At 39.6% G+C, this 27,084-nt stretch overlaps 1 protein-coding gene across 1 annotated transcript in view; it reads right to left on the reverse strand.

Annotated features, from left to right (window-relative positions):
* Positions 1–419: 419 nt before the first annotated feature.
* The window catches only part of col11a1a (collagen, type XI, alpha 1a), a 77,441-nt gene continuing 50,776 nt past the window's right edge, over positions 420–27,084 (reverse strand). Inside the window, exons 40-67 of the mRNA XM_054623281.1 lie at positions 26,167–26,256; positions 24,935–24,988; positions 21,959–22,066; positions 21,719–21,826; positions 21,133–21,186; positions 20,859–20,912; positions 20,502–20,609; positions 17,059–17,112; positions 16,924–16,977; positions 16,658–16,711; positions 16,044–16,097; positions 13,954–14,061; positions 13,609–13,662; positions 13,398–13,451; positions 12,313–12,366; positions 9,584–9,637; positions 8,084–8,191; positions 7,717–7,770; positions 7,354–7,407; positions 6,439–6,546; positions 5,346–5,399; positions 5,230–5,265; positions 5,084–5,137; positions 4,701–4,941; positions 3,929–4,041; positions 3,405–3,473; positions 1,116–1,349; positions 420–566 (exon numbers count right to left, since the gene is read on the reverse strand). Coding sequence (XP_054479256.1) covers positions 420–566; positions 1,116–1,349; positions 3,405–3,473; positions 3,929–4,041; positions 4,701–4,941; positions 5,084–5,137; positions 5,230–5,265; positions 5,346–5,399; positions 6,439–6,546; positions 7,354–7,407; positions 7,717–7,770; positions 8,084–8,191; positions 9,584–9,637; positions 12,313–12,366; positions 13,398–13,451; positions 13,609–13,662; positions 13,954–14,061; positions 16,044–16,097; positions 16,658–16,711; positions 16,924–16,977; positions 17,059–17,112; positions 20,502–20,609; positions 20,859–20,912; positions 21,133–21,186; positions 21,719–21,826; positions 21,959–22,066; positions 24,935–24,988; positions 26,167–26,256 — 2,388 coding nt within the window. The remainder of the gene's footprint in view (positions 567–1,115; positions 1,350–3,404; positions 3,474–3,928; positions 4,042–4,700; positions 4,942–5,083; positions 5,138–5,229; positions 5,266–5,345; positions 5,400–6,438; positions 6,547–7,353; positions 7,408–7,716; positions 7,771–8,083; positions 8,192–9,583; positions 9,638–12,312; positions 12,367–13,397; positions 13,452–13,608; positions 13,663–13,953; positions 14,062–16,043; positions 16,098–16,657; positions 16,712–16,923; positions 16,978–17,058; positions 17,113–20,501; positions 20,610–20,858; positions 20,913–21,132; positions 21,187–21,718; positions 21,827–21,958; positions 22,067–24,934; positions 24,989–26,166; positions 26,257–27,084) is intronic.

The raw sequence follows: 27,084 nt of genomic DNA on the forward strand, positions 1-27,084 counted from the left end.
AAATACACCTTCTTTCTTAGCACCTCTTTATATTTTTGTGTGTTTTGAAAAAGCACCATTGTAGTCGTTTTCATACAGCACCTAGAGAATCCAGAGAGGAGGTCTGTGTCCCCTTCTGTCGCCTGACCTCCTCTTGGTTACCTCCGATTCACCCTCCTCTGCCACGCGTTCAAATGTCCTTCACATTTGCTCCATAACGTGGTTAAGTCATGTGGTTCGAGCCCTACAAGGGCAACAAGTATTTTCCTGGGTTACACGTACATACATGGAAAGACATGTTTGCTACACCATCTCTTATTCAAAACTTGCATGTGGCATAGAAAAGGGTGGGGGGCTAGAAATGGGGTTGGGTGGTGCCCAAAACGTCTCAACTTGACTTTCTTTGCTGGCCCCATCAAGTCCTTTTTTTTCATTTTAATTTAGCCAAGGAAGCAGATGGGCCCAACTTCAAACCCAAACTTCTGGTTGGGATCCCCAAAGTCAGTCAACATGACATCGATGATGGGAACCTGATCGATTTTGGGAGTGTTAATCTCCATCACAGTCTTTCCATAGCCCTTCCTCGTCTGAAACAAGAGAGACACAATCACAGAGATTAGACAGGCAAATGTAAAAGCACACACACTGTCACATGTTTCTGACTGAACAAAACCTTTTACTGTGTTCATGCTGATCATGAGTTCAGTCCACTACCTTTAGACCTGAGCTACTGGGAAAACTTTGTTAATATGTGTCTGAGAAGAGTCAGGATTTTCACAGGCATTAGCTGTCATCAGCTTCAATAATAGCTTCCCACTCTTCCTTGTTTCACCACTAATGTGATACCATTTCAGCAAGAATCGTTCCGTTTAGCAAGTGTCAAATGGATGAGAAAGTGAATCAAACCATTCAAGGCTTTGCAATTCTTCCACTTCTATTTGAGACCCCACAGGAGTATAAAACCTGCTGGATTTTTACTGCAAAAAAGTTTTTAGCAGCTAAACTAATCCAAAAAAATCAAACTTCAAAAACAAATTTAGAGCAGAAAAAATTGCGTATTAAGTGTTGCCTGAAACAGACTGTCTTCCTCTACTCTCTGCTCTTTTAGACAAACAGTATCTCTAGATAGGGCTTACCGCACAACTGTCAGAGAGGGCCTTGATGTAAGGGTTATTGTCATAGGACATCTCCTCATCGTTGGCGCCAAGGAAGCGCAGCGCCTTGTCGTAGCTGTCGCTGGTGGCGTCGTGCCACGCTACAGACTGGTGGCAGCTGTATGTGAAGTTTTGCCTGGCAGAGGCTGTCAGTAGTCTGAGGAAGGTCATCTGTACCATGTTTATAGAGTTTCCATCCGCGTCAACATAGGAAAACTGTTGGATGGCAAAGAGAGAGTAGGAGGTCAAAGGAAGGATGACCTGCTGGTGACCCCACAGATGTTTTTTTGTTTTTGTTGCAATTGTGACACGCAACACATTCAATAATATTAATAAACTCAATTTTGTCTCGCTGGCAGCTTAAGCGGGCCCGGCCCATGAGTCTGTGAGTCCTTTAGCTGTGTTCAATATTTTAAGTATGATTTTACCAACAGCGACAGGCCGATTTCAAGGCACCAAGTAGTGGCTCTCAAATCTCCTAAACTTTCTCGCATGAAAACATATTAAAACATTATTTAAAATGTTTTATTAACAGTCAGATTTTTAAAGCTATTAACTTTTAATAGCAAAACTCCTAATACTGCACAGTAAAAGTAAAAACATCATATTTGAATTGTTATATTTTTTCAGTCAATTTGAATCTGCAAAGTAACGAGTAACATTTCTCTGTCACGTACATGTAGTACTACAATGTTGTCCTCTGAAATAGAATTACCGGTACACACCAACTAGTATTCAGTTGAGTTGCATATTTTTTTAGTGCCTAAAGTTATTTGGGTGTACAATGAGATAGAAAAATAACATATTTCAATATTTGACACATCTAAAAATCATTAGACACATTAATATTAACATCACCACAGGCAGTTGCTTACCTTGCCTAATTGTAATGTCTGAACCAGTGTGTATTCCACTGATGTTTCTGACCGTGAGTGGCTACCTTGGTCATATTAGGTATATTGCTGAGGACCGAAGGAAGAGCAGTGTCGAGTGTGAGGTTGTTTGTATGAGCGCTTCTCGAGAAAGTTGCAAACAACAACACTACAGGCCAAGCATTGAGCCCGTTCTGAACACGCATGTCTTAAACGGGAACTGCACTAGTTTTTTTCATTTTTAAAAATAATAGACAATGCATTTGTTAGATCTCCAAAAGCCAGCTTTGTATCTATATAACCATTCGGCCTCATTACTGAAAGATAAAACAAGGTGAAGATACTTAGAATGTCTGGTAGGGTTTATGTGAATAACTGAAATTGTGTAAATAAATTCTGAAGGATTTTGGGTGCCAGGGAGAATTTAAATATAAATTTGTAAATACGATTAAGTCTTCAGTTTATTAATGCTGAAGGCAATTAAAAGATTACAACGTTATTTATATGAGAAGAAGCAGAAGGCTGTGAAAAGTTGCGCACAATACACAGCAAGCTAGATACATTTATGCATCATTACAACAGTTCAATAAATGTCAACGTCTTTTCATCTCTTTTAACAAAGTTTAAGTCTAGAGTAACATGAGGTCAACAGATCACATGTGATCCTGACTGAACATTAACTTTGTGTGAACCTTGTCTGAATGTTTACATTGAAAGAGCTACAAGGAGATGTACTGTACTGTGTAACGATCTGTCACAGTCATTCTTTTAAAGTCTTCTCTCTGGTGAAATACATCAGCATGACACCAGTTTGATGGAGCAGGGTAAACTTGTTTCTTTCATTTCTGACTACAAGAAATAGCAGCTGATGTTTACTGAGATGGTTTTAACTGTTCAAGGGCAGACAGAGGGCTACTGGAATGTTAAAATACTGAGGCATTCTGCTTAAATCCTCTGTAATGTTTTATTGATGCTCTCTCCTTTATATAGAACAGGCTAAGAATTGTAATGAGTTGTCATGACAATTACTGAAAATGAGGCACTAGTTCAAAAGGATGTAGATTATTTCTACTAAAAGCCAATCCTGTTCATGGTAAAAGCTTATCCCCTGCACTATGAATTCTCTCTGCTCTGGCTTTGCCTAAAATATGGACACACTCTAACCATTAGGCAGTTTGGGATTTCTTTATAGGGAGCAACTTTGGGTCACTGCCTCACAATTTCATGGGTTGTGCTGCTATTTGAGCCTATTAGCAGCTGCTTGCCATTTTGCAGTGTCCCTGCACAGGTACATAAGAGAGATGAAGCAATCCATTAAGTTTAGCAGAGAGTGAAGGAGCTTCTGTTTTGTGCGGTAAACTGAAGGATGTGGATGAAAGAAGAGGAAAAAGAGACTTACTATTTTACCACGCTTAAATTCACTGAACCATGCCCCAGGGACTTCCTTGGGCCATGAAGATATTCTGACCTGTGGAAAACAAAACCAGACAGATTAATACCATTATCCCTAATATAATCATGGGGTTCATATTTTGTTTATGAATTATGATGTGAACATTCAAATGTGGTAGAAAGCTAAGCCTAAAGGGAAGTATCAAAGTATGTCATCTGGGAGCAGAAGATAAACCTGTATGTTATTTTAATATCTTTGAAATATCGTTTTCAAAAACTTCATAGAGTCAAATCATTCTATAGTATTTGCCTTTTGGTGTTTTTTATGTTGTTTGCACAAAAACTGAATATCAGATGTGTACAAGCTTAGCCCTGAAGCAAATCAAAGTGGCTGCCTTTGACAACTTCAGCCTCGTGCTGTGCCATTTGTTGATGTGTTGGTTGAACATGATGGTTTAATATTTGATGAGAAATTATGATTAGAAAACAGGCAGTTATGAATCTTGTGGGTACAAATCCAAAGTCACTTACTCCATTAGACTTCTTATCTGGATAGATGCAGGTTTCGCCCCCGGCGGTGAAGTTACAGTAGACTTTGAAGGAATCCCCAGAGCAGCCTTGGTTTGGATCAATCCAGTATTCGCCTACGGAGAACCAAGCACACTCAAACAGCCTGTTCTACTAGCGTCCACAGAAAATGGATTAAAGCTCCTTTTCAGAATAAAGTGTGATAGAATTTATTTAGCCTATGTGAAATTCTGCTTTAAAGTAATTTACTGATGATTGTTATGGCTTATATACAGCTAGATAAAATGTCAATTTTTTTCTCAACTGAAGTGATATCCATACTGCTGTAAATGAAAACCTTTTATCAGTCTCATTTATCCATTTTGCATGTTGATTGCCCTTAATGGTACTGAGAAAACTGTCAAATTACAATCAATTTGCAAACAGTAGGCACATATTTACCAAAATAGACAAACCAAAAGGCATCAAAGGTAAAACGGTTAAAGTTCTAACAATGATGAATCCAATCTTCTATAAGCATTGTTCTCACTCACTGTTTTCAACAAAAGTTAGTTATTTCACTTGAGTATCAGTTAGAAAAACAGGTGTCTTGCCGAGAACAAACTGTGCCAAAAATGGAGGGAATCTCAAGTGTCTCAATTACAGAGGGTTATGACGCCAGGCTATAGCCTGACTTTTTGATTTACACTGACAAGAGGGTTGTGTTTTTATATAAAATTATCTTTCAGCATGTCTATACTTTAACCTCTAACACTCCGGCTTAGATTGATCTTACCATCAGGGAACTCTGGGTGGGAGAGCTGCAGATCTTTGCATGTCCTGGCAGGGTTGTTTTGTGTGCCCATGGGGTATTTCATGCGTTCAATGTCCTGTTTGAGGTTGTTGAGTGAGCCGAAGATGTCCTCCATGCCCTCGCCGTAGTCCATCATTCCAGCGTCTGACTGCATGTCACTGGAGCGCTTTGTCTTCTTTGGTGACTGGATGGGCAGGGGCTGGATTACTTCACCTGGTGGGCCCTGTAGGGTGTGATGGGAAAAGCTGTTTAAGATTTCATACCAAAAGACTGACCTAGACCTTAGATCTTGTACATTGCTACAGTATATTGACAATTTTAACTTAGTGGTAAAATAGGCATCAGTAGTGGTCTTGAATACTCACAGGAGGACCAGGAGGACCAATTGAACCAGTGTCTCCTTTTGTACCAGCAGGCCCCTGGGAGAAACATGAATAGAAACATGTCATCTCAGATAAATCTAACATACACACAGTGACAAAATGCCTTTTAAAACACGGATAGTACTCACACTTGAACCCTTGGATCCTTTGGGACCTTGAGGACCCTACATGGGATAGGACATAATTTGTCATTCAACCATCAGTGTAGAATCTGAATGAATGACTGAATCAGTAAAAGACTTACAGGCAGACCAGGGGGACCTGCGGGACCGAGAGGACCAGAGGATCCACTGATACCCTGTGAAAAGATGAGATGTCGGATATATATCAAAGAGTCATCGGAGACAAAAGTGTTATTCTGAGGCTTGAATAATGAGTGAAATGAAAAAGCTAGACTAAACTGTCAAAGGACCAGTGATGTGTATACATAGTGTATGAGCTGAACAAATGAATAATGAGCTTTCATATGGATGTCTTTATTTTAGCCATCAAGAAAAGGCCAAACACTGTGCCTGTGTTATGCCTTTTCGTTGAACCCAGCAATTCACAATCTTATGGCTCAATTTTGTGAGGAAATGAAGACAAACAATATGAGGCCTATTTTCAGTCCTTAAATTAGAAATGGTACACTGAGTCAAAACTTTTTTGTAGCCCTTGTGCTCAGAGGAAAGGGGATGTTACGATTTCATTAGGCTTAATGTCCAGATACTTAATCTAACCCATCATCTTAAATCACTAAGCCAGGGCAGAACAAGGGCCAGAGCAGGACAGATAGCACATTTAGTCGTTCTGCAGTGTTTATTTAAAATGGATGAAGGCTGTCATAAGTCCTTAATTGAGACTGAGCTTCAACCGTCTGTCAGTACTGATTCCTGTTTTAGTGGAGGGCTCAATTGTTGAGAAATTTTAATCAAAAGAAAACTCTTTTCAGTGTATTCCACAATGCAGGTATACTATCACAGCAGGCATCAGATACACAGACATGGATCACAATGAAACAGAGTTTTAAAATTAAACTCTGTGTTAACAGTGAAGGGGAGACCAAAAGTTCAACAAGATGCCACAAAGCCTTGGTAATATTTTGATTTCTAACCACCCTTTTAGCAATATGAACGAGTAATCCAATCAAAAGCTACAACCAACAGAATGTTTGCTCTTTGTGGATATTGTGGGGAAGAGATGGGCATTTCTGAGCAGGTGGGTTCTGCACTGCATTGCCTTTTTCAGTGGGTTTTAGTCAACAGCAAGTGGCTGTGCTAAGACTGTTGGCCACAGTGGAAGGGCAGGATGTGGAGGGCAAATGGCCAATGTGGGAATGGAGCATATAAATGACTTACACCGTCGCCTTTGCCACCGGGAGAACCTTGGGGCCCGGGCAAACCTCGGTCTCCCTTCTCTCCTTGCTCACCAGAGGGTCCGATTAGGCCAATCAAACCTGGATGACCCTGTAGGACAAAAACAGTTAAAGATAACAGCAATGTCCCTTTGTTTACTCAAACTTTAAAGCTATTTCCCACATGTCTGACAAACTCCAATGGTTTTCTTCCCAAAAATGTCATGCACATGGGAGGCTGTGAAGAGTGAAGTTTCATTACAATACAAATCCTCAGGCTTTATAATTGAAATGTCTCTCCTGAAAGAGACACACAAAAAGAAAATACTCACAAACAATTCACAACACAAAGATGATGACTTCGAAAGAGGCAAGCTCTCTAACCAGGGCCAATGATTTGACAGTATTAGAAACGCACAACTTGCAACACGGTACCTCTATTGTGTGCTTTTAAAATGCTCTCTCTCAAGCCATCATGTCAGTGTGTGGGAGGCAATTTAGATAGAGTAATGTGTGCTGTCTGAATATCCTTTGCAGTTATATTTCACCAGCGAATTTGACAGTGGCAGCAAAGAAAAGAGCAAGATTAGACAGATGAGAGTGATACATCACATTTAGCTGCATATTCAATCCTATTGAGAGTTTTTCTCTTACAGCAGCTATGGCAAAAACATGTTTCCTAAATGTTAACATAAGCGCTATTAGAAACGCTGCTTTGTAATTCTAAAAGGTGTCTTGCTTTTGATCAATTGCAGCCTACGAGGCTTTGTGCTTGTGGTGGGCAGCCTTGACTGGAGTCTGAACCTAGATCACCATCTCAAGGTTCCTTTCACTGCTTTCATGTTTGTCTTCCAGCCTATTTGGAAAGTGGGAAATGAAACTGCTTGCAGTCAGACACAATAAAACAGTCTACGCTCACCTTTTCTCCTTTAGAACCGGGGTCACCTTTCAGGCCAGGAAGACCAGGAGGACCCTAAACAACGATACCAGAAGGTCAAAATCAATTTTGCGAAATAAAATAAAAAACGTAGTTAGGACAGGGTGCTAAAAATAAGGATAGGAGAATAAAGGCAGAGAAAAATGATAAGGAAAATGATAAGAGGCATGAAAATCTGAAATGATATAGTGATAAACAGATGAAAACCATTCATGTATTACAGATATGACTTATAGTGACAGTCCAGCTTTCTTTGTTTAACCTGACTGAAAGTACTCCAACTCTAGCTGGATGGGTAAATGTGAGAAAGAGGGAGAGAGGCAGATATATATTACAAATACTAACCATGGGACCGGGTGGGCCATCTTGTCCTGGGGCACCGGGCAGTCCTTGTTCACCCTGTGGAAAATCATTCAATTGCAGTGAGCATTATAGCCAGCTGTATTTTCTCTGGCCTGCCATTGATTTGCTGTGCTCAGCATGATGATTAATAGCCCAAAGAGGGAAAAAAACAGTGCTGGAATAAACAAGCGAAACTAATGTATAAGCCAAATGGGTGTATTGATTATTCCATGAAGTCTATCATCATACCTTTTTATGTCTGTACACTGTGGGTGTGTGTACGTGTTGGAGCATGCATGTGTGTGGGAGTGGAGCTGCATGCATATGCAGTGTATCACAGGGATAGATCATTGTTCTAGCTCAGACTTACGACAGGACCAGGGATTCCTCGCAGACCCTCTGGACCGGGCTTTCCTGAAGGTCCCTGGGGTCCAACCGGTCCGGTTCTTCCCGCAGGACCCTCGGAACCTGCCTCCCCCTGTATACAAATGTGGTTAAAGCATGACTCAGGCTGAAAAACATACATTTTTAAGCTTACTCTATCCTGCTGAAAGTATTGTTCACACAATTATAATATTATAATATAATAATATTATTATTATAATATACTTGTTTCAAAGCTGATTTATTTTGAGTAGCATTGAAATACATATCTAGTGATAAATTTCATTTTGTAAGACATTACGAAATTGAAACAAAACATCAATCAAATAAACAAGCTAAACACCTAAACATTCTAGAGGTAGATGCGGTATATCTGGTTCTTTACAAAAATCTAGATAATAAAATAATTTGTAAAGTTTGTAGTAAGTCTGTATCACATAAAGAACGCTTAATATGTTGTTGTGAGGTTTTCTTTGGAGCCTATGTTGGTATCTTAGAGTATTCGTATCAGAATTCAGCTGCAGGCTGCTTTTAGTTTTAAGTTATGCTGAGACAGTATGCAGTGTGTAGATCGGGGACAAGTAAACAAGTAAACAAGAGTCTGAGTTATCAAATGTGCAAAAATGCTCCTGTTCCTCAAAATAAGGTTCGGAACAGGCACAACAGTATACGCGCTACATCCTGCTAAGTTTTCATTCGATGTTCATGATAAAATGAATATGGCTTCAAGATCATAGTGTGCCACGGCTGAATGTTATCAGAAATACGTCAACATCCACAGACTAGACAGAGCTCATGAAAATAAGTTTTTTACAGGGAACATGATTTTTGCAAAGAGGTCAGAACTACTTTACTGAGATTATTACAACCGCAGCTGTAATTCTTTCTTTTGTAATTTCAAGATTCTGATTTTAAAGCACAAGTTCAAGGCTGTTTCATTAAGGTAAATGGTTCATAATACTAATATACCATAGCAGTATAGTGTACTGAAAAATTAAGTTATTATATAAAATTAACCAGATTTGTGAAAAGAGAGGTAGGTTTTTGTAGTATATGTCATTTATATTCAGCGTGCACATGCTGAAGGTGATTGATTCCACCCATCCACAAAGCAACAGATCATATGTATAGATTTAGACACTGATGAAACAAGGTGATTGGTGTAAAATAAGTGCTAACTCAGAGAAATTCAATTTGGGTCTTATTCAGACTAAAGAAAAAAGCATGATGACTCTGAATACCTGGGAACATGGTTGTTTTTGTCTGTCTGTAAATTATGCCACAGCCCAATGCAAGAAACAAGTAAATGTTATTTTTACTCAAATGATCTGCATCCATACATTTCCATCTCATTTAGTGTGGAAATTGAATTACTTCTGCTTTTTTTCCCTTTTAATTCAAAGGTAGGAACAACGGGGGTATGTTGAGCATCCAAAGGACTTGCTTAGAGGACTCTTCTGAGAATAGGATGATGTGATTTTGTTACCTTTGCGCCCTTCTCTCCTTGCCTGCCCTCTGCACCAGCAGCCCCAGGAGGTCCCTGAGGAAGATGAGAGGACACTGCTTTAGCATTTCAACACAGCATCAACACACACTAGCTGTACAACAACACTGTACACACAAAACAAAAGTCAATGTTCCTCGTTGATCTTCCACAGTATTTCAGAGGCTAACATTAACAGCACTAATGAAGCACCTTGGTACCCCAGTGGTTACAGGGCATGCTATAAAACCGCAACTTCCTTCGTTCAATTCCGGCCTTGGGACCTTTGTTGCCTGTTATACCCCTCTCTCTCCCCAATATCTAAACTGTCCTCTGTCAAATTAAGGTGGAAATGTCCAAAAAATCACTCAAGCGCCTCTTGGCATTTCAGTTAAATTTTTATTAGATTTCATATTGAACAATTGTCTTGCCTGATAAGTACTCGGTAATCCGCTGCCCTTGAATCTGCAGTACTTCAGTTATTAAGATCTGTTTGAGTGACTTGGACATCGTGCAGTGTAGTAATGTGCTAATACACACAGAAAACACACAGTTTTTTGTTTTTTTTCAGTCATGCCAAGGGTGGGAGGTCATCTTTTCTGACTGGTCAGGAGCTCTCAGGCCCTCAACGATTTTTTTTCAACTCCACCTCCAGTCGTCCCTCTTCAAAACCATTCTCCATCCAAATTCCACTCTCATGTTAGCTGATGGAAGCCTGAGTGCTATTGACTGAGAGGCTATGATGTGAGCTTGCCCCCTTGCTTGGAGCTTTCATCTTCTCCTGATGTGTGCCTCTTACTGGTGGGGAAGAGGCAGGCTCTTGATCAGCACAAAGAGCCATTTCAATTGAAGCACGATATACAGCAGCTAGAGTCAATGTGTAGGTGTGTTCATCGTGTTCAGGTTGCCACGGCACCTTTTGTTGGTCCTGCATCACCAGGTGTATGAGACACACTTTATTGCTCTTCTTAATGGCATAAAATGACCAGTTTCTTAGATCAGATAAAAGGTAAAAAATTAAGTAGTGACCTTAACCGCCCAAAATAATTAAAGCCAAATGAGGTTAATAACTTTTAGACATTTATTTTTTCAAGAAGGAAAGTTGAATGCATATCCAGAATTCAGATTAATATAAAAGGTGCCTGCCATGCTTAATGGACTTATTCAGCATCAGAGGCTGTGCAGGAGAGATTTAAGGATTGTTGCAATTTTCTACAGGCAAAATGATGAGAAGACACAAAAAAGGGCCAACAGATCCTAAACAGCTCTTGCTGCGGAAATATGTATTCAAAAGAGCAACCTGTTGGGTAGCAGCCGGGATCATCTTAGGTCCCTTTCTTTCTCACAGCGTTTAAAGACCTATGAGTGATGAAATAGCCCTTTTCCTAACCATAATCCCTAGGCCATTTGGTGCACCAGATGCTGATAACATGCTAAATACTCAGAATGTAAATTTCATTGGGCACATTAGAAAAAGCAATCAACCCTGGTTTAAAAATGCACGACATGTCGCTCTTTGAAATGCAGTCAGTCACTTGAGATTGTGACTTTTCTTTCAAATTCAGGAGAATAGCTGCTCATTTTCATGTGGACTTTGAGCTTCACATCATATTGGAAATATGTTAATGTTCCACATCAGATGTGTGCATTCAAAGAGTAGCTTACTGGCTTTGATATTTCACTCAGTTATCTCAGCCTCATACTGTAGGATTCTAGATTGAGGGAGAACGGACATCATAGAAACATTGCTGTGTCCAAAAACAGTATGCGTTCACGCTGCTGTTGTCAATTTGGGGCAAATTTTCCCAAATGAATAATTCCAAAATATTTTGTGGCTGTTTGTGTTGTGATGCTCTGCTCACATTAAATATATTGTTTTCGCTATAAGAGAAAATCTTTGTATTCAGATTCATAACCTTGACAAGTTTACCCAGTTCCTCTGGTAGGGGCAGACACAAACTCAGTGATGATAATCACATCACAATCGACACATTAAATGTTTTATTTTATTTCATTCTCTTTTTGGTGGGCACTGCTAAAGCCCAACCTTCTGCTCTCATAACCTCTTAACAACTTTACCACGTCCATGTTATGCCTTTGTTTTGCTCTGACTGTCAGTGAAGCAGCCATGGATCAATAATGTGTCAGACTTGCTATATCTCTATCGCTTTCTTCCCTGCCGTCAATGAGTTTGGAACCCATGGCTCCTTTTTCCAGCTATTTTTCGGTAAGCCTTTTCAATTTCTTGCTATAAAACTAAAAAAAGACTCATGATTTTCACATCCTGCCATTCATTTCTCAATAGGCTTTGAGGGAGATTTATTTGCAGACAGCACAACGGCTTGACCCCTGAAATCTCTCACTTTGTTTTCCCCATTCTACTTTTAATGAAAATGAATCTCTCCTGCTTTACTGCCAAGATTGAGTTGTTGAGGAGGAGTCGTTGCAAAGCGAGGGCGGGATACTGGTCTGTTGGCTATGATGCCAGAGTACAAGGCCAACAGATGCACACTCCCTTCATCTATTTTGAAATAGGTCTGAGACATTTCACATGGGCTTGTTGAGTAATGATTTTAACACTAACAAAAGCTTTGGTCAGTAAGCGATTTCATATCAAAACAGATCACTCTTGCATGATAAAATGCCAATAATGGGGACCATCAGACTTGCTGATCTTGGGATGTACAAATAAAATGCTGCAGTACTCCTAGTTTTAATGGACACAGACTTACTCTCTTGCCAGGTGGTCCGGGTGGGCCAGCTTCTCCTGATGGACCTGGAGGTCCCTGAAAACAAGCAAGGAGACAGGAGATGCAGGATGCTATTATAGACAATAAAATAAGTTGTATTAACAAATGAGTCCGTGCTGGTAAGAATTTTGATGAGAGAGCAGCATGCTTCACTAAATCTCTCATTATGTCTGCCAAAAGGACAATAACGCAGAGAGCATATTGACATTTAGGGAACATTCAACCCTGGGATAGTCCAGAAGAGTTAAGCCAAAACCCAAAGTTGGCTGAGTCACTGCACCGCCTGTAATAATTCTGACACACTCTCATCCAATCATTTCTGAGTTAATTGCAAGCAATCAAACCATTTTTTTTATCATTTGCATTGGTAAATATTTGGCAGTACTGAAAAGTGAAGGTAGAGTTATTGAGCTGTTTTATAGGTTGATTACACAGATACAAGGAAATATGAATAACGGGAGGAAAGATATGTTTTCCTTTCAAACAACACTGAGCTATTGTATAAAGTTAAACATATTTTAATATACCTTCCAAGCAAAATTTTCAACTGTACGTTTCAGCATGCAATCATAAACATTCATTCATTCATTCAAAATTCAAATATGCAACTTTCATCTAGATTCTTTGGTATTCTTTGGCAATGGCAAAGGCTCATTTACATTCATAAATGTTAATAAGATGTGATTCATTGAGCTCCACACAGGGCTAGAACATTATTGTTTGGCTTTTATTTCTTATCAAACTTAATGAATCTACAAAGCAGATAAGTCCATTTACCCTACATCTAAGAGTATGGAGTAAATAGAATGAATTACAATGCTGCAGTGTAAATAATTTACTGACTAGATGTAATTACAGCTTTTACTGCAGGCGACTACTATTATATAAAATAAACGTTAAGAAGACAAATTCATACTAATTTGTAAAATCAGCTGATTGTTATGCTAATTACACTTTATTAGGTGCTTGGAAAATGTCCCTCAAGTGAACCGTATAGGGCACATAAAATATACTTTATATGGAGTCATTTGTTCCGTCCGAAATAATGGGAAAATACAACCACTCACCGCCTGACCGGATTCACCATCCTCTCCTTTCTCTCCTGATTCTCCATCAGTGCCCTGTAAACAACGGATGTGCTGGTTAGATAATGTCTGCCACTTAAAATATTTATCCTATACTTTAACGATCATACTGTTTAATTTATGGATGATTTACAATACAAAAACCTAAACAGGCCTATATGGAGTGAATATTGCTTAAAGATTTCATACTTACAGCAACACCCGGCTCGCCAGGAGGACCAGGGTCCCCAGGGAATCCAACAGGTCCCTTTAAGAGAGATAAATTACATGTTTCAGTGTAGCAAAAGAAACAGGATACAGGTATTAAAAACAGGTGTACCTGGTAACAAGCGTTGAAGGCAATTTGATGGACTTAATGATGATGTTGCAAATCCATGAGAAAAAGCATCACTGCGTGCCATTACCACGCAGGCATAAAATATAATCCCCTTCAATAAAAAGGCTTTCAAGTTCTTGAATATTTGCTAGGATAAAATTGCCTGCCTAACCACCGGTGGGAGACATTTCCTTTAAAGCAGTACATTTGAGCCAGACTTACAGGGTTGCCCTTTGGACCGTCATCTCCAGGTGGTCCTTTGGCACCCGCAGGTCCAGCAGCTCCAGGGGGGCCACCTTCTCCTTTCTCTCCTCTCTCGCCTTTAGGTCCCTATAGTGTCGGGGGATGGGCATTTATTACAACAGTACAGTACAACAGGGTGCAGCCATAACTGTCTACATTGAACTGAATGGGGGATAAACATTGATGTGTGGACAAATGCTGCTGAGACCAATTGGATCCAAAGCTGATCTCAGTGTGTGTAACAAAGGACAACTCTGGATGGTCAACAGTGCTGATGTGGAAAAGTTATTCCCAGCACCATGAGCCCTTGGATATGATGTTAATCTCTACTTTTTATTTACTTATGATAAAGAATCTTTCTTTGTGGCATGATGAATTCAGTCAATTCTCTGATATGTGATTTGGAGGAAAATCATCAGATGGTTTGAAAAAGAGATTGTCCTTATGTCACCATTTCCTGCCCTTATTTTAGGCTGTTAGCGTATTCTGTTCCACTTGTTAGAAACTCCTTACAGGATGACAAACACAGCTGCAGTTTTTCTACTGTATTGCTTTCCAAACACATTAAATATCTGGCTAAAAGCAACATTTAATCACTGTTTAAGCATTGTATTTTAAGTTTTTTTACGACACAAACACTTTGAAACAGTGTTTTATCACTTATTGTATAATTATCATGTATGTTGCTTAATGCATGTTTCATGTCTGTTTGTTTAGTGTTTTTCAGTATTGTGTGCAGTTTTCAAATGGACAATGGATGACAATAAACATCAACTTTTAGCTATATTAAATGAAAAAGAACCATTTTTGCGCAATTGTGCTGAATATTTAACATGGTGCCTTACAAAATAAAGTAAAAGATATTTAACTCAATTATTGTTTTTGTTAATTCGTTTTATTTTTGTAAGTAGTAAGTAATACAAAAAGATGTCTCCACTGTATTGTAGTAATTAGTTATTATTGAGTTTGTATTGTCCCAATGCTATCAGTACTAAATGTAAAACTTGTAAAAAGACAAAAGAATAACTGAAAGGCACTGGCTTCAAATGGGCTTATGATGACGGGCTTAAGCTGCACATTGACTTTGGAAATAGCAATGACACCAGCAGTTTGATGGGAATTAGCAGGGGACATTATGAATGCTTGTAATAACGCTGCTCCCACTGGAGATGGGCCATCTTTTCAATCTGCTGTTGTACCTCGATCATGATAAATGAGGCAACAGAGCTAATAGAGCTATCAATGATGGGTGTTTGGTAAATGTTAAAAAAGCTAATCAAACTGTCATAAATCTCTCTGGCAATGACACCGGAAAGCTTATGGATATGGTAAATTTACATAAAATCTTTCAGAATCTTTGAAAATGAAGCTTGACATTCATCATAACAAACACTATAGTATATCAGAACAATCTTTATGCCTGGTATTAAAGAGGAGTTACAAAACTTTTAAAGTCTTTCACTTCTGCACCTTTGTAGCCATCAAAACAGAGCAAATCACAGCTAAAAGCTGTACTCAGCAAAGTGGGTTTCTGGTGTTTTGATGCCAACTTGCTTGATGGTGGCTGCAATGATTGCTCTTTAGGACAGAAGCACCATGCCGTATCCTCTGTGTAATTATGTCTTAAGAGTCCTGGGAGAAACTCAATTTGGCAGACCATGTGGACATGGGGTGCAAAGCAGAAGAGCCATGCTGAGATGAACTACCAGCCTCAATGTGAGGGGCAATTACTTCCAGTGTGATGAATACAAAGTGTCACACTGAAGAAAAAAGACATTTTTTTCCACTATATTGGCCTTAAGCTATCCATTAAGCAACTGTTTTCCTGGCAATAATCTACAAAAATAAATTGCTGATTCCTTATACTATCACCTACCTTGCATTGCAACAAGGTTTTCACGTGAGGCCCTACGAATATTAATGTTAAGGCTGTGTGGTATGCTAAACACATATGTAATGTGTGTTGATAAGCAAGATGTGCTGCACACACAAACGTGACAATTCTGCAACACATATTTAGTTGCCAAACATTAGACAAACATGCAAAAACAAAATCAGAGCTCACTTACCCCGGTTCCAGCCTCTCCGGGTGGTCCTGGGTTTCCAGCCTCACCTTGTTCACCCTGCGGTTAGACAAATGTCAGTGTCCGGACAGATAAACCTTCACCCTCACACATGGAGGGCCTGCAAATTTAGATGCAGCATTTAAAAAAAACCACACCTCCTAAAGCAAAATAGTTCTTACATACTAACACTTAATGATGTTGTCAACAAAAGTCAGACAAGTAACTTAACTAAGTCTATAACTCTAGTTGATACAAGGGGGTTTAAAGTTACTGTATAACAAGTGCCCCACTAAAGAGTTGGTAGCCCTTCATTTTTCATACATTTCATAGTCTTTTAACTGCCGTGGTACAGCATTAAGCATTTATAGTGCAGCCGTCTGCCAAATGGCAGTAAAATGGGAGAATCTTGTTGGAAGCGTTGTAAAACAGACATTAATAGTGTCAAGGCACTAACTCAGACAAAAAGCCTTGGCATATGAATGAATGGACTGCATGTGGTAACAAAAGGGGGCAGCTGGATGGTCTGGAGTGGGCTAGACCAGCAATGTCTCAGTCCTTATACCCAACATCATGAAATGCAGGCAGAACACCCTGTGGTGCCAAGTTGTGACTCTTACCTTCTCACCCACGGATCCCATGGGGCCCACACCACCTGGAGGGCCTTGTGGACCCTGCATAGCGAAATAAAGAAAGAGATGAGTCATCATCCATCACCTTAGGAGAGGACACCTGATGGTGTCCAGACATTGCATTGTAAGATAGATAAGATAATGCCACTAAAGATGAAGTTAACTTGATGTTACAGTCTTACATTGACCAGGTCCTTTTTATTTCATGCAGGTTATTAGATTTGTGTAAACACATTGTCATTAGCCATACGTACATCAGCTCCACTAGGACCCTGAGGACCTCTGGGACCAGGAGGACCAGGAGGGCCCTGTACAAAAGAAACACAGTGTTGTTAAAGTGCATTAAACTTATTATAAGAGTGCTTACAAGAAGTAGGTGTGTCTCTTACCATGGGGCCCACATCACCGTTCTCTCCCTTCTCACCAGGAGGTCCAGGAAGCCCCTGAGGAAAACAAAAATGAATAAATAAGTATATTATCAGAAAAGAAAATAATTATGTTAAAAGCACAAGGTGTTTTCGAATTAATAAGTAATGGTGTTTTTCATTATTTTAATTTGTTTGTGCTGTTAAATGCATTCCCAACAGCTGTTCCTGCTTGATACTTAATTTTTCAATTTGATTTGACTGCTGGGATACATTGCAGTGAAGCACTGAAATATTAAACATATCTGTGGGCCAGAACATGCATCAATGAATCACTTGAATCCATGTTTTAAGTGCAGTCTAGTCCTACTCTCTGTTAAATGAAATAGTCAATGAATATGCTGAGCAAGTTAAGAACAAGTATTCTACCAGATTAACCACATACCTTAAATAACAGTTAGTCTTATGCAAACAAACTGAATAGAGAACTAACAGAATCACATGCAATTTAGTGGAATCATTTCAACTCTTATCCATAGATATTATACCAAATATTTCAAACTGCTCTTTGAATGAGGTAGGCAACATGGTAGGGCAAGTATGCCATACATTGAAAACACCTAGCTTAGCTTGCCTTTCTGAAATAGCTATTGGTAGTGAAGATCTCAATGCTGTATCAGATATCTCCACACAACAGGGCTTTAAAATTCATGATAAATACTCAGGCAAAGGGGAGATGATTTTGTCCTACAACTCTGTCCCTGGATCCACTAACATGTAAGACAAGACTCCCCTCTTGTTTGCTGTCCCCTTTGTAGTCCGTGACAGCTTCATCTGAACTCAAAGGTACAGACATAGATCCAGCTCACTCATGCATGGTAAATGAGCAGTGTGGTCAAGACCTTGTATGTGCGTTTGATCCCTGACATTTCTACTGGTAATTGCTGTGATTAAATTGCTGTACCCTGCTTCGCCTTCTGCGTGCGTGTCTGCTCTTGATTCAGAGGCAGTTTGTCATCAGTATAAGGTGTAAGGTTGCAAGGGAGGGGATCAAAGAATGCATTCTTCTACATGTTCTTACACCATGAGCTGATTATTTGTGTATGTATACAGCGCCCTACATCTAAGCTTCTGTCTGTATATGTCCTTGTTTGCAAGAATTTTCTTTGGGTCCTAAAAAGTGTGTGTCGCTGCATGCTGATTCCTGCCGTGCTGAGAAATCTCATCTGTGTAAAGGTCTCCTCCAGTCTGAGATCATTAGCGGTGCTACTAATTATGCAGCATGGTAAATGTGCTCGATGAGGAACCGACTATCAAGCAGGTCAGTCCACGCAATTAATGGAATGGAGATGGGAAGTGAATTACTCCCAATTAAAAGTCCATTGAATACAATCCTGCAGAGATAGGATAGTACCTTGGAACGATGAGTAGTAGTCTGTGTAATTTCATCAAGACAATGACCCCAATCTCTGCAGTAAACTCTTAACTTGTTTATCTTAAGGAGTTGATTACTAATAAAAAAAAAGATCATTACTAACAAATAGGCTACTACAGAGGGGAAGGTCCTATCTCATTAAATTATTATCCTGGTGGTACAAAACATAATTATGCCTGGTTGTAGTATAGATTGGTTTATGTTCATTTGTATCAAGCTGATCTGGATTTTTTTTACCTTAATAGTCACCCTTTTATTTTCAGTCTGGCTTAAACTATGTCCTTGGATGGGTAGAGTCTTTACTACATGCCTATGAATAACATAAATTGCTGCATATTAAAAAGCTAAATGTAGCACAGATTATAAAGTATTTTTCTAAAGTGGTGATGGAGAATGGATGTTGCCATGGAATAAAGGTGAAAGGTGTTAATATTGCAGGTCACAGCTTGGTCACCATACAATACCCACCACAAATCCAATTTAAGCCGTGTATACTGCAGAGGCCACTGTGTGAGTGTGAGTTGGTGTGTCTTCTTTTGTTTGTACTGTAGCATGTTGTGAAATGCATGTTACACTGTGTTGTAGCCCCCCACAGTTTAGTACGGTAGTTGAGGGATTCCACAATGTCATCACTAGACACTGCTACTACTACTACAGGCAGAATTGGTGAGTAAATTATAACTCATTTTATTGCAGACTCTTTGTAAATAGCAATAAAATATAAGAGAAGTATGAGAGAAAATAATAAATAAATACAGTGAGTGGTTATTCCTACTCTAAATACTAAAACAAACAAAAAAAGATGAATTCCTAATTGTTTTAAATTCAGCTTGTTGTAGTCCTCTCTATTTTTCCTCTTCCCAACCCTTATGCATGCTTAATCAGCTCTTACTTGCCCAGCTATAGGGGATTATTGTACAGAAAGGTATTGCGAAGCAGTTAATAGAATGTCCCTAAAAACTCTCTTATGTCTTCAGAAAAAGAGTTTAGACAATGTTACTTAAGAGTTTAAAACACACCGCCATGTCCTATGACACATGTCATGTGTCACTCATAGCACAAAACAAATGCATGGCATATCATGTCAACAGGACCAAACTGAATTTGACCCACAAAAAAAAGCATGTAAAATGAATATGCCCTGCATTCAGGATTCTGCAATACGATATTTCAAGGTAATTCCTCACCTGAGGAGCCAATCTCTCCAGCCATGCATGGCTAAACAGAAAATGCATTTTCTAATACTATCTTTATGAAGCCAGGGCTGAGGCTCATAGAGGAATAGATATTTTTATACCACAACGATGAGTTTTTGTGAGGGATACAAGACCGCAGAAAACAGTGCTATCACCAAACTATCAAGGTACACTGGCAGTACAGTTGGGATCAGGTCTGAGTCACAGGGGTAAGAAGTCCACCCGGGCCAATGTCTGCTAAACCTTTGTGTATGTGTTGGACTAAATATGACAGAAAATATTGAGTACAGACTAAATGTATCAACGTTGTAGCTTTCACTGATGCTCATTCTAGAATGAAACTTCATCAGAAACAAGTGGCATTACCAAAGCTAGATAGCAGAACTTATATTCATGACTTTTAACTTATAATATACTCTATATTGTAGAGTAAGTCTTAAGAACTGAATATGGCACTAAAAGCTTTGGGAAGACATGTTTTTTAAAGTGTTTTCATCAGCACAGAGCTAATGGGGTTGTTAACAGTGCTGCCTTTCTGTTCATACTGTGTGACTTAACACAATGACTTTAATCCTTATCTGAAACTATTGAAATTCCTACAGTAAATTAATTATTTCATTTTCATTGACTGAAGGCCTTAATGTACCCATAACATTTACACAAATAGCACTACTGCAAAAGAAATACTTGTAGAAAATATGAACTCTATTATGACTTTGTATTAACAGCATGCTATGTAAAATACAGAATAGCAATACTTAGAGAGTTGTTCACGATAGCCGTTTACATGACACAAACAGGATTACTGTTAAATGTCATGTGTGAATGGTACTAACCTGCAGACCGATGGGACCAGGGGGTCCAGGGAAACCTCTGGAGCCTTCATCTCCCTTCTGTCCAAACATACCCTGCTGACCTCTGGGACCAGGCTCTCCATCCGCTCCCTGTGAAGACACACACACGCAGCATATTTTAATAATGAATTTATGTCCGCCCAGAGAAGAACGTAGAAAGGACAAAAATATTAAAAGTGCCGTTGAATACATTCATGAAATCATGGACCAGTGACATAGATCTTCACAAAATAAAACATCGTAGGCTTCAAGGATATAAACAGCAGCTATAGACATCACATATTCGCAAGTGGTCCATGTAAATCTGTTTCAATAGTCTTTTAAGGCAATTGTACTCACAGCAGGGCCTGGGGCACCTATGGGACCTTGGAGACCAGCTGGGCCAGGAGGACCCTAAACACAAACAGGAAAAAGTTACACACATGTAAAAGTATCGCTTTGTGATTTGAAAAATTAAAAAAAACGACCACTGTTGTTTTTTTAATGATGTTAATGTGTGGTTCTGTAAATGAGAAAATAAATTATGCACAGTAACATAACCAACTCCTAAATGAATGTGAAAAAAATATATATATGCGCGTGCAATGAATGGACTTGGATTCCTATAGTGTACCTGTTCTCCCTTGTCGGCTTTGCTTCCTTTCTGGCCAGGCTCGCCAACCTCTCCCTGGGAAAGAGAAACACACACACACACACAAAAAACATCTCAGCTTTGCTTCACTTCTCTCAATATCAACAGTATATGAAAAGATCTTTGGCAATCTTCCCCCTTACATTAACATAAACCAGCATTATCTGCATTTATACTCTGTATGGATGCTGAAATATGGGGATGCAAGTTTTTTACTCTCTTCTTTGTTGCATTGTAAACCTCTGCAGGGACAAATGTTTGGCTGCTCGATAGAATGCCTGATAGTCACCTCAAGGGGCATAATGATTGCAGGAAGTGGAACAAGCAAACGTTTTTCACTTTTACATCTCCTCTAATTGCGTTTGCTGGTGCATTTGGTTATGAAGATGGATAAGCAACAGTGATGGAAAGAGAGACATATTTTCCATGCAGATGGCCTAAGTGTGAACATGGGGAGGAAGATTGATTTGCAATCTGGTTCAAACCCAAAACATCCATCCCAGTTTGGGAATGGAAAAGCAGTTGTAACTGGGCCAACGGGATGAGATGGTGAGTGTGGATGACTGACCTTGTCACCATCCTCTCCAGGTGGACCCTGAGGTCCAGCAGGCCCGGGCAGACCAACAGGACCCTGGACCCCGTCACGACCAGCAGGACCTTGAGGTCCTTTCTCACCCTAGAAGAGGTAAGACATTAGTTTTAATTATATTTAGAAAACTAGAAACAGCAGAAGTGAAGGTCAAAGTAAGGAAAAGGAAGAAATAAACTATTTAGGTAACAGATAGATTGAAAAGAATGAAATACTTACAGGTGCTCCCTTCTCTCCAGAGGGACCTGGGGGACCCTGAGGGCCAGGTCTACCAGACAGGCCTATTGGACCAGCTGAGCCAGCAGAACCTCTTTCACCAGGTGAACCCTGAGAGTGTGAAAAGGAGAAGGAGATGATGAGTGAAAAATAAAAGACAGAAGCCATGTTGTGTTTGTTGTGAAGAGAAGGAACCATATTTCATAGTTTTGTTAGCCTAAACCTAAAAATAACCAAGTATGCTGAACAATAACCGTTGCCATTAAGACATCTACAAAGCAAGACCCAACAGAGTCCCACTGCTAATGGATCAACACACACAAACACACCTACACACATAAAAAACCCTTTCAGAGGAAAAGTAAGAAAACATCAGGAGCAACACACAGTAACAGGTGGCTTTTAAGTTCTCACAAAGCAGTGCTGCACCTTGTGAGCAGCCAGCATTATCTGCTGTCGGAGAGCTGACGTCTCGGCTCCGAGCAGCTCTACCCTGCTGCTGAAAATGCTTTCATGAGTGAAAGAGGCCTCGCTGTGTATCAGTGCTCATATACAAGAAACTAGTGTTCACCTTAATCGATATTGACATTTTGATATATCTTTGCTGCACAGAATTAATTCAATGTGTCTTTACAGATACACATACACACATTTGTACATCCATGTCAATGTATTGAAAATACTCTTAATTGTTTGCATTTATTTAATTATTCATCATAATAAATACATTTTCCTCACAATAAGTCTGTGATGTATTGTTATCATTAATAATGAGTCCCACTGCTATCCTATAACAGTTTAAGTTTTAGTGTCCCATGTTAATTGTTGGAGGCTTTTCTATTGTGTTAAGAATATAAATCCTGTAGGAAATACAATAAATGTTAATGTTGAACATGAAAACAGCCATCCAAAATCAATGCTGGTGGAACCCTGTGTTTTTCTATTCTACAGTGTGAAGTAAGTAATGCTTAAATCATAATATCTGCTGACATTTTTTATAATCCTTCTCACCACTTCTGAAAAAGTAATGAAAACAATTGTTGTTGGTAAACATTGTCATGGAGGAGAGTGATGGGGGTAAGGAACACGATGTCTCAATAACACCACATCTAGAACTTTGACAGTTTCAGACCATTATGCAACCTTAAAGCTTGATAAGGTAAAGTGTGCAGACATAAGGCAACTTGAATTTGTGTTCACTGCAGGTTGCAATATTATACATTTTTGGCCTTGAGTAGGAAGTTACAAATGTATCCATTTTCCAGGGCTGTAATTACTGTGACAGAGTCACATTGCTGCTCGATAATTGTAAACAATTTCAATCAACATGTCCATGCTTACATACGTAATCATAGGTATCTCCTGAGCAGAACATTATATTCATGAGGAAAAGCAGTGGCACAACTCACATTGTTTCCCATGAGCATGACTTTAAACTGCAATCAATAACAAAACATGTGCAACTTCCACAGTGTATGTCAAATGTCTTGAGAGACAATGATAAGGGCCAATTAGATGATTTAACATGTTTTTACTTAAATGTCTCATTTTATAGCAGCTGGATTTTTGTGATTTTGTTGGTTGAATACAAATGCATGAGGTGATGCAAATTGTGAAAGCAACAGCCCATCACGTCAACCTTACCACTGAGTTTTGTGACAAAGCTCTAGAGTCTCTGTGACAATCTGAGAAGAATGAGCACAGCTGGCGTAAAGTGCCAAGACGCAACCTTTGGGACTGATGAGGCATGTGTAGGAGCAATGACTAGACACTGTGAATCACTATATGGAGGCTCTCCTGGCTGCGTGGTTTCGTTGTGTGTGTGTGTTTGTTTGTTTGTTTGTTTGTGTCTGATTCTGTGTGCCAGGAGGCAATGATGCAAACAGTTTTAATACCACATTCTGAAGCACATGATTGCGCAAAAGACAAATCACTGTCTGCAGTGGGAGAAGATGATCTTGACGCTTTCATTGGAATATGAATAAATAAAACCCTGAACAAGTGACCATGATGGCATTACTGTATGTTACATTACAGCAGACGCTTTTATCCAAAGCGACTTACAATCAGTAGTATATTACATATCATTCACCCATTCACACACTGATGACAGGCTACCATGCAAGGTGCCACCATCAGACTCTAACTAACATTCATCATCCAGTCCACACCGATGGCAAGCCTTCAGGAGCAACTTGGGGTTAAGTGTCTTGCCCAAGGACACATCGACTGCCGAAGCCGGGTATCGAACCACCGATCCTCTGATTGGAGAACTACCTTGCTCTCCACTACACCACAGCCGGCGTATGTGTATCACACATGTACTCATTACACACATCACAACTGAATTAATTTACTATGTTTGATTTTCTCTGATGTCTGCCTTTAATGTCACTGTGGCTGCAGTTCCACAGCTCATATTCACCTTCAGCACGTCCTATTCCTGCTTTAAGACTCTCCTTTATCTGTAGCTACAGTTATGATGTCCTTGAGAAAGGCACTTAACCTAGCTGCTCCAGTGGATTTACACAGAGACAGGACTATAAATTCATGTATTTGCAACACTGCTGAGCTGAAAAATAACATACTGCTCACCAAATGTTATATATTATGGTTAAAAGGAATAAATAGTAGTGTAATGTAGTGCAGTCAAAAATAATAAATAAATAGGTATAACTGTCATTCATAAGTTCGCCTTAAATGTCCTGCCTCCATAGTGGTGATGTCAAAAGAAAAGCAATGATGAAGGGGGCCTAGCCGTTAGACTAGGGAAATGGAAGCCACTTTTGAAGCTTTTCCTGTCCAAGTGATGTAAACTGCCCTCTGGTACTTGGCATATGCCGGCCTCACTAAAACATGAAATATACTGTACAGGCCTTCATGCGCAGCAATAACAGAAATCTAATTTTAAATGTCAGAAAAAAATCCAATACAATGATGAAAGAAAGTCACATTGATTTCAGGTAACAGTGTACTTACAACGGGACCAGGTGGACCTTGGGGCCCCTCTCCTCCCTTCAGACCTGCTGGGCCCTGAGGAAAAGAAGCAAAAAACACATTAGGTCCATCTTGACATAACAGTGTGTAACTTTACATTAGCCTATGCTTTCTCTCTACAGCCCTGTATTTCAAGACCTCCACTGTTAGATGCCAATCCAGCCAGGACAGTCTACCTTTGTTTACTGATTTGTCGCTTCAGACAGACACCACTAGAAAAGTGCTTTGAGTGCATTTAAGCTCAGAGCCTTACTCCAAGAAATATAACATTTTCGTCCTTACAGACAACCAGCATGAATCAAAAATAACAACAAAAATAAAAAATAAAATGCGCGTTAAAAAAAATCTATGGCACTGGTATGAAAATATAATTCATTCATCATTTGGATGCATAAGTCATGAATACACATGACTGTGTGTGCTCATTTGGGTATATACAATTATCTCAATTTACACATTCAATATTTTGAGTTGCAATTTTCACATGCCAGGTTATGTGTAATACGTTGTATGCGTGTTTGTCAAAGCCCATAATTTGTGCATGTGTCTGTGTGTGTAGCTCCCTAGTGGGCCACGAAAGAGCACATGGCAGTCTGGGTAATGAGTCTCAGTTGGCTCTGGCTGGGTGCTGGAGTAAATTACAATGGCAGAAAACAATCAGCAGTGCTGCTGGCCTGCAGAGTCTGACTGACCTTGAAGATACAGGCAGCACACCACTTCCTCTCCCCACAGCATATCCATTACTATCCACCACAGTCTAATTGCTAACATTCCCTCTTAATAGTTTATTAAGTAAATACTGCATACAGAGAAAAACTTTGCTGTCCCCTAAAAAATGCTGGCACTAAAACATGAAAAAGCAACTCAGGTCCTTGAGTTACACCAGGGAAAGATTTTGCAAATGGATGCCTTACAAACATTCCCTACTACTATAATAGAGGTCCATGATGCATTGCGGCGGTTAAAACATTGGTGTCAGTGGCGGTGGAGCGAAGCAGAGGCACGCCTGTTCATTTGTAAGATGTCGCTTTGGATTTCCTCTGCACCGATTGACTGCTAAGAGTGAATTCCAGGGCTGGTGTCTCTAATGAAGTGAATGGCTCTAGATAGATGCTGGTTCATTTGTTATGTAGCAATGTTCTGTCACTTTGTACTAGCAAACACATGTAAAGAGAGGCTATGATGAATAGGTGCAGGTGGAGTTTAGCTCTTACCGTGGCGCCAGGTAGACCTCTCTCTCCAGGGAAGCCTCGAAGGCCGGGAGGACCGTCTTTACCAGAGGATCCCTGTGGTCCAGGGTCTCCCTATACACACATTCACAAAGGTTTCTGTTACAAGTTGTGTACTTCCTTTATTCCTTGAGTGATTCTTATTAAATTAAATTAAACAATATTGATTGCTGGGCATTTCTTTCCTGCTAGAAGACCAAAATACCAACCCCAAAAACCCTGACTATATCTAGATCTACAAGATCTAGAAAACACCTTTCAAGGACTGATTTAGACTGCCAGATACTTTTGAACAGAACTATAGTTAGTGTCTCTTATCAACTACCAAAACCTGAATATTCAAAATTGCCATTAGAATGTTGCAGAAAATGAAGCTTGATGCTGCCCGGCCTGTTGCAAGTGGTGCATTCGTCCAATCAGGTGTGAGAAGGGTGTCTGGGTTTCATCCATTCTGCTGCCTAACTGAAATGATGCCAACTGGGCCTTGCCAGACAATGAGCAAAAATTGAAAGCAATGCCTGACTACCGAGGTAATTAGCATTTAAAGATCAAAATGCTAGACTCGTTCCCAAGGTGGATTGTTACACTGAGTAAGTGTCCACATGGCAATCAGCTTTAGCTGTTTATATATTTAATAGCTGTTTTATATACGAAACTGGTGTATGATATGCTTTACTGAACAAGTGCTCAACCTTTGACCCTTTCCTATGTCTGTCTCCCATTAATACCTGTTCGCCATTTACAGAGATTCAAGAATGAAATTGTTCAATTTATTTCACTGTTTAAATTAGTGCTTTACATTGAAAAGTACATAATAAATGTAACTAGAGCCCCTGTCCTCAGTGTCAGTGTCTAAAAGGGCCTTTAGTCTTCAGTCATTGCTTTAACAGCAGTGAGGCCATG

This window comes from Anoplopoma fimbria, chromosome 21, assembly GCF_027596085.1.
Source record: "Anoplopoma fimbria isolate UVic2021 breed Golden Eagle Sablefish chromosome 21, Afim_UVic_2022, whole genome shotgun sequence".
Classification (NCBI taxonomy): domain Eukaryota; kingdom Metazoa; phylum Chordata; class Actinopteri; order Perciformes; family Anoplopomatidae; genus Anoplopoma; species Anoplopoma fimbria.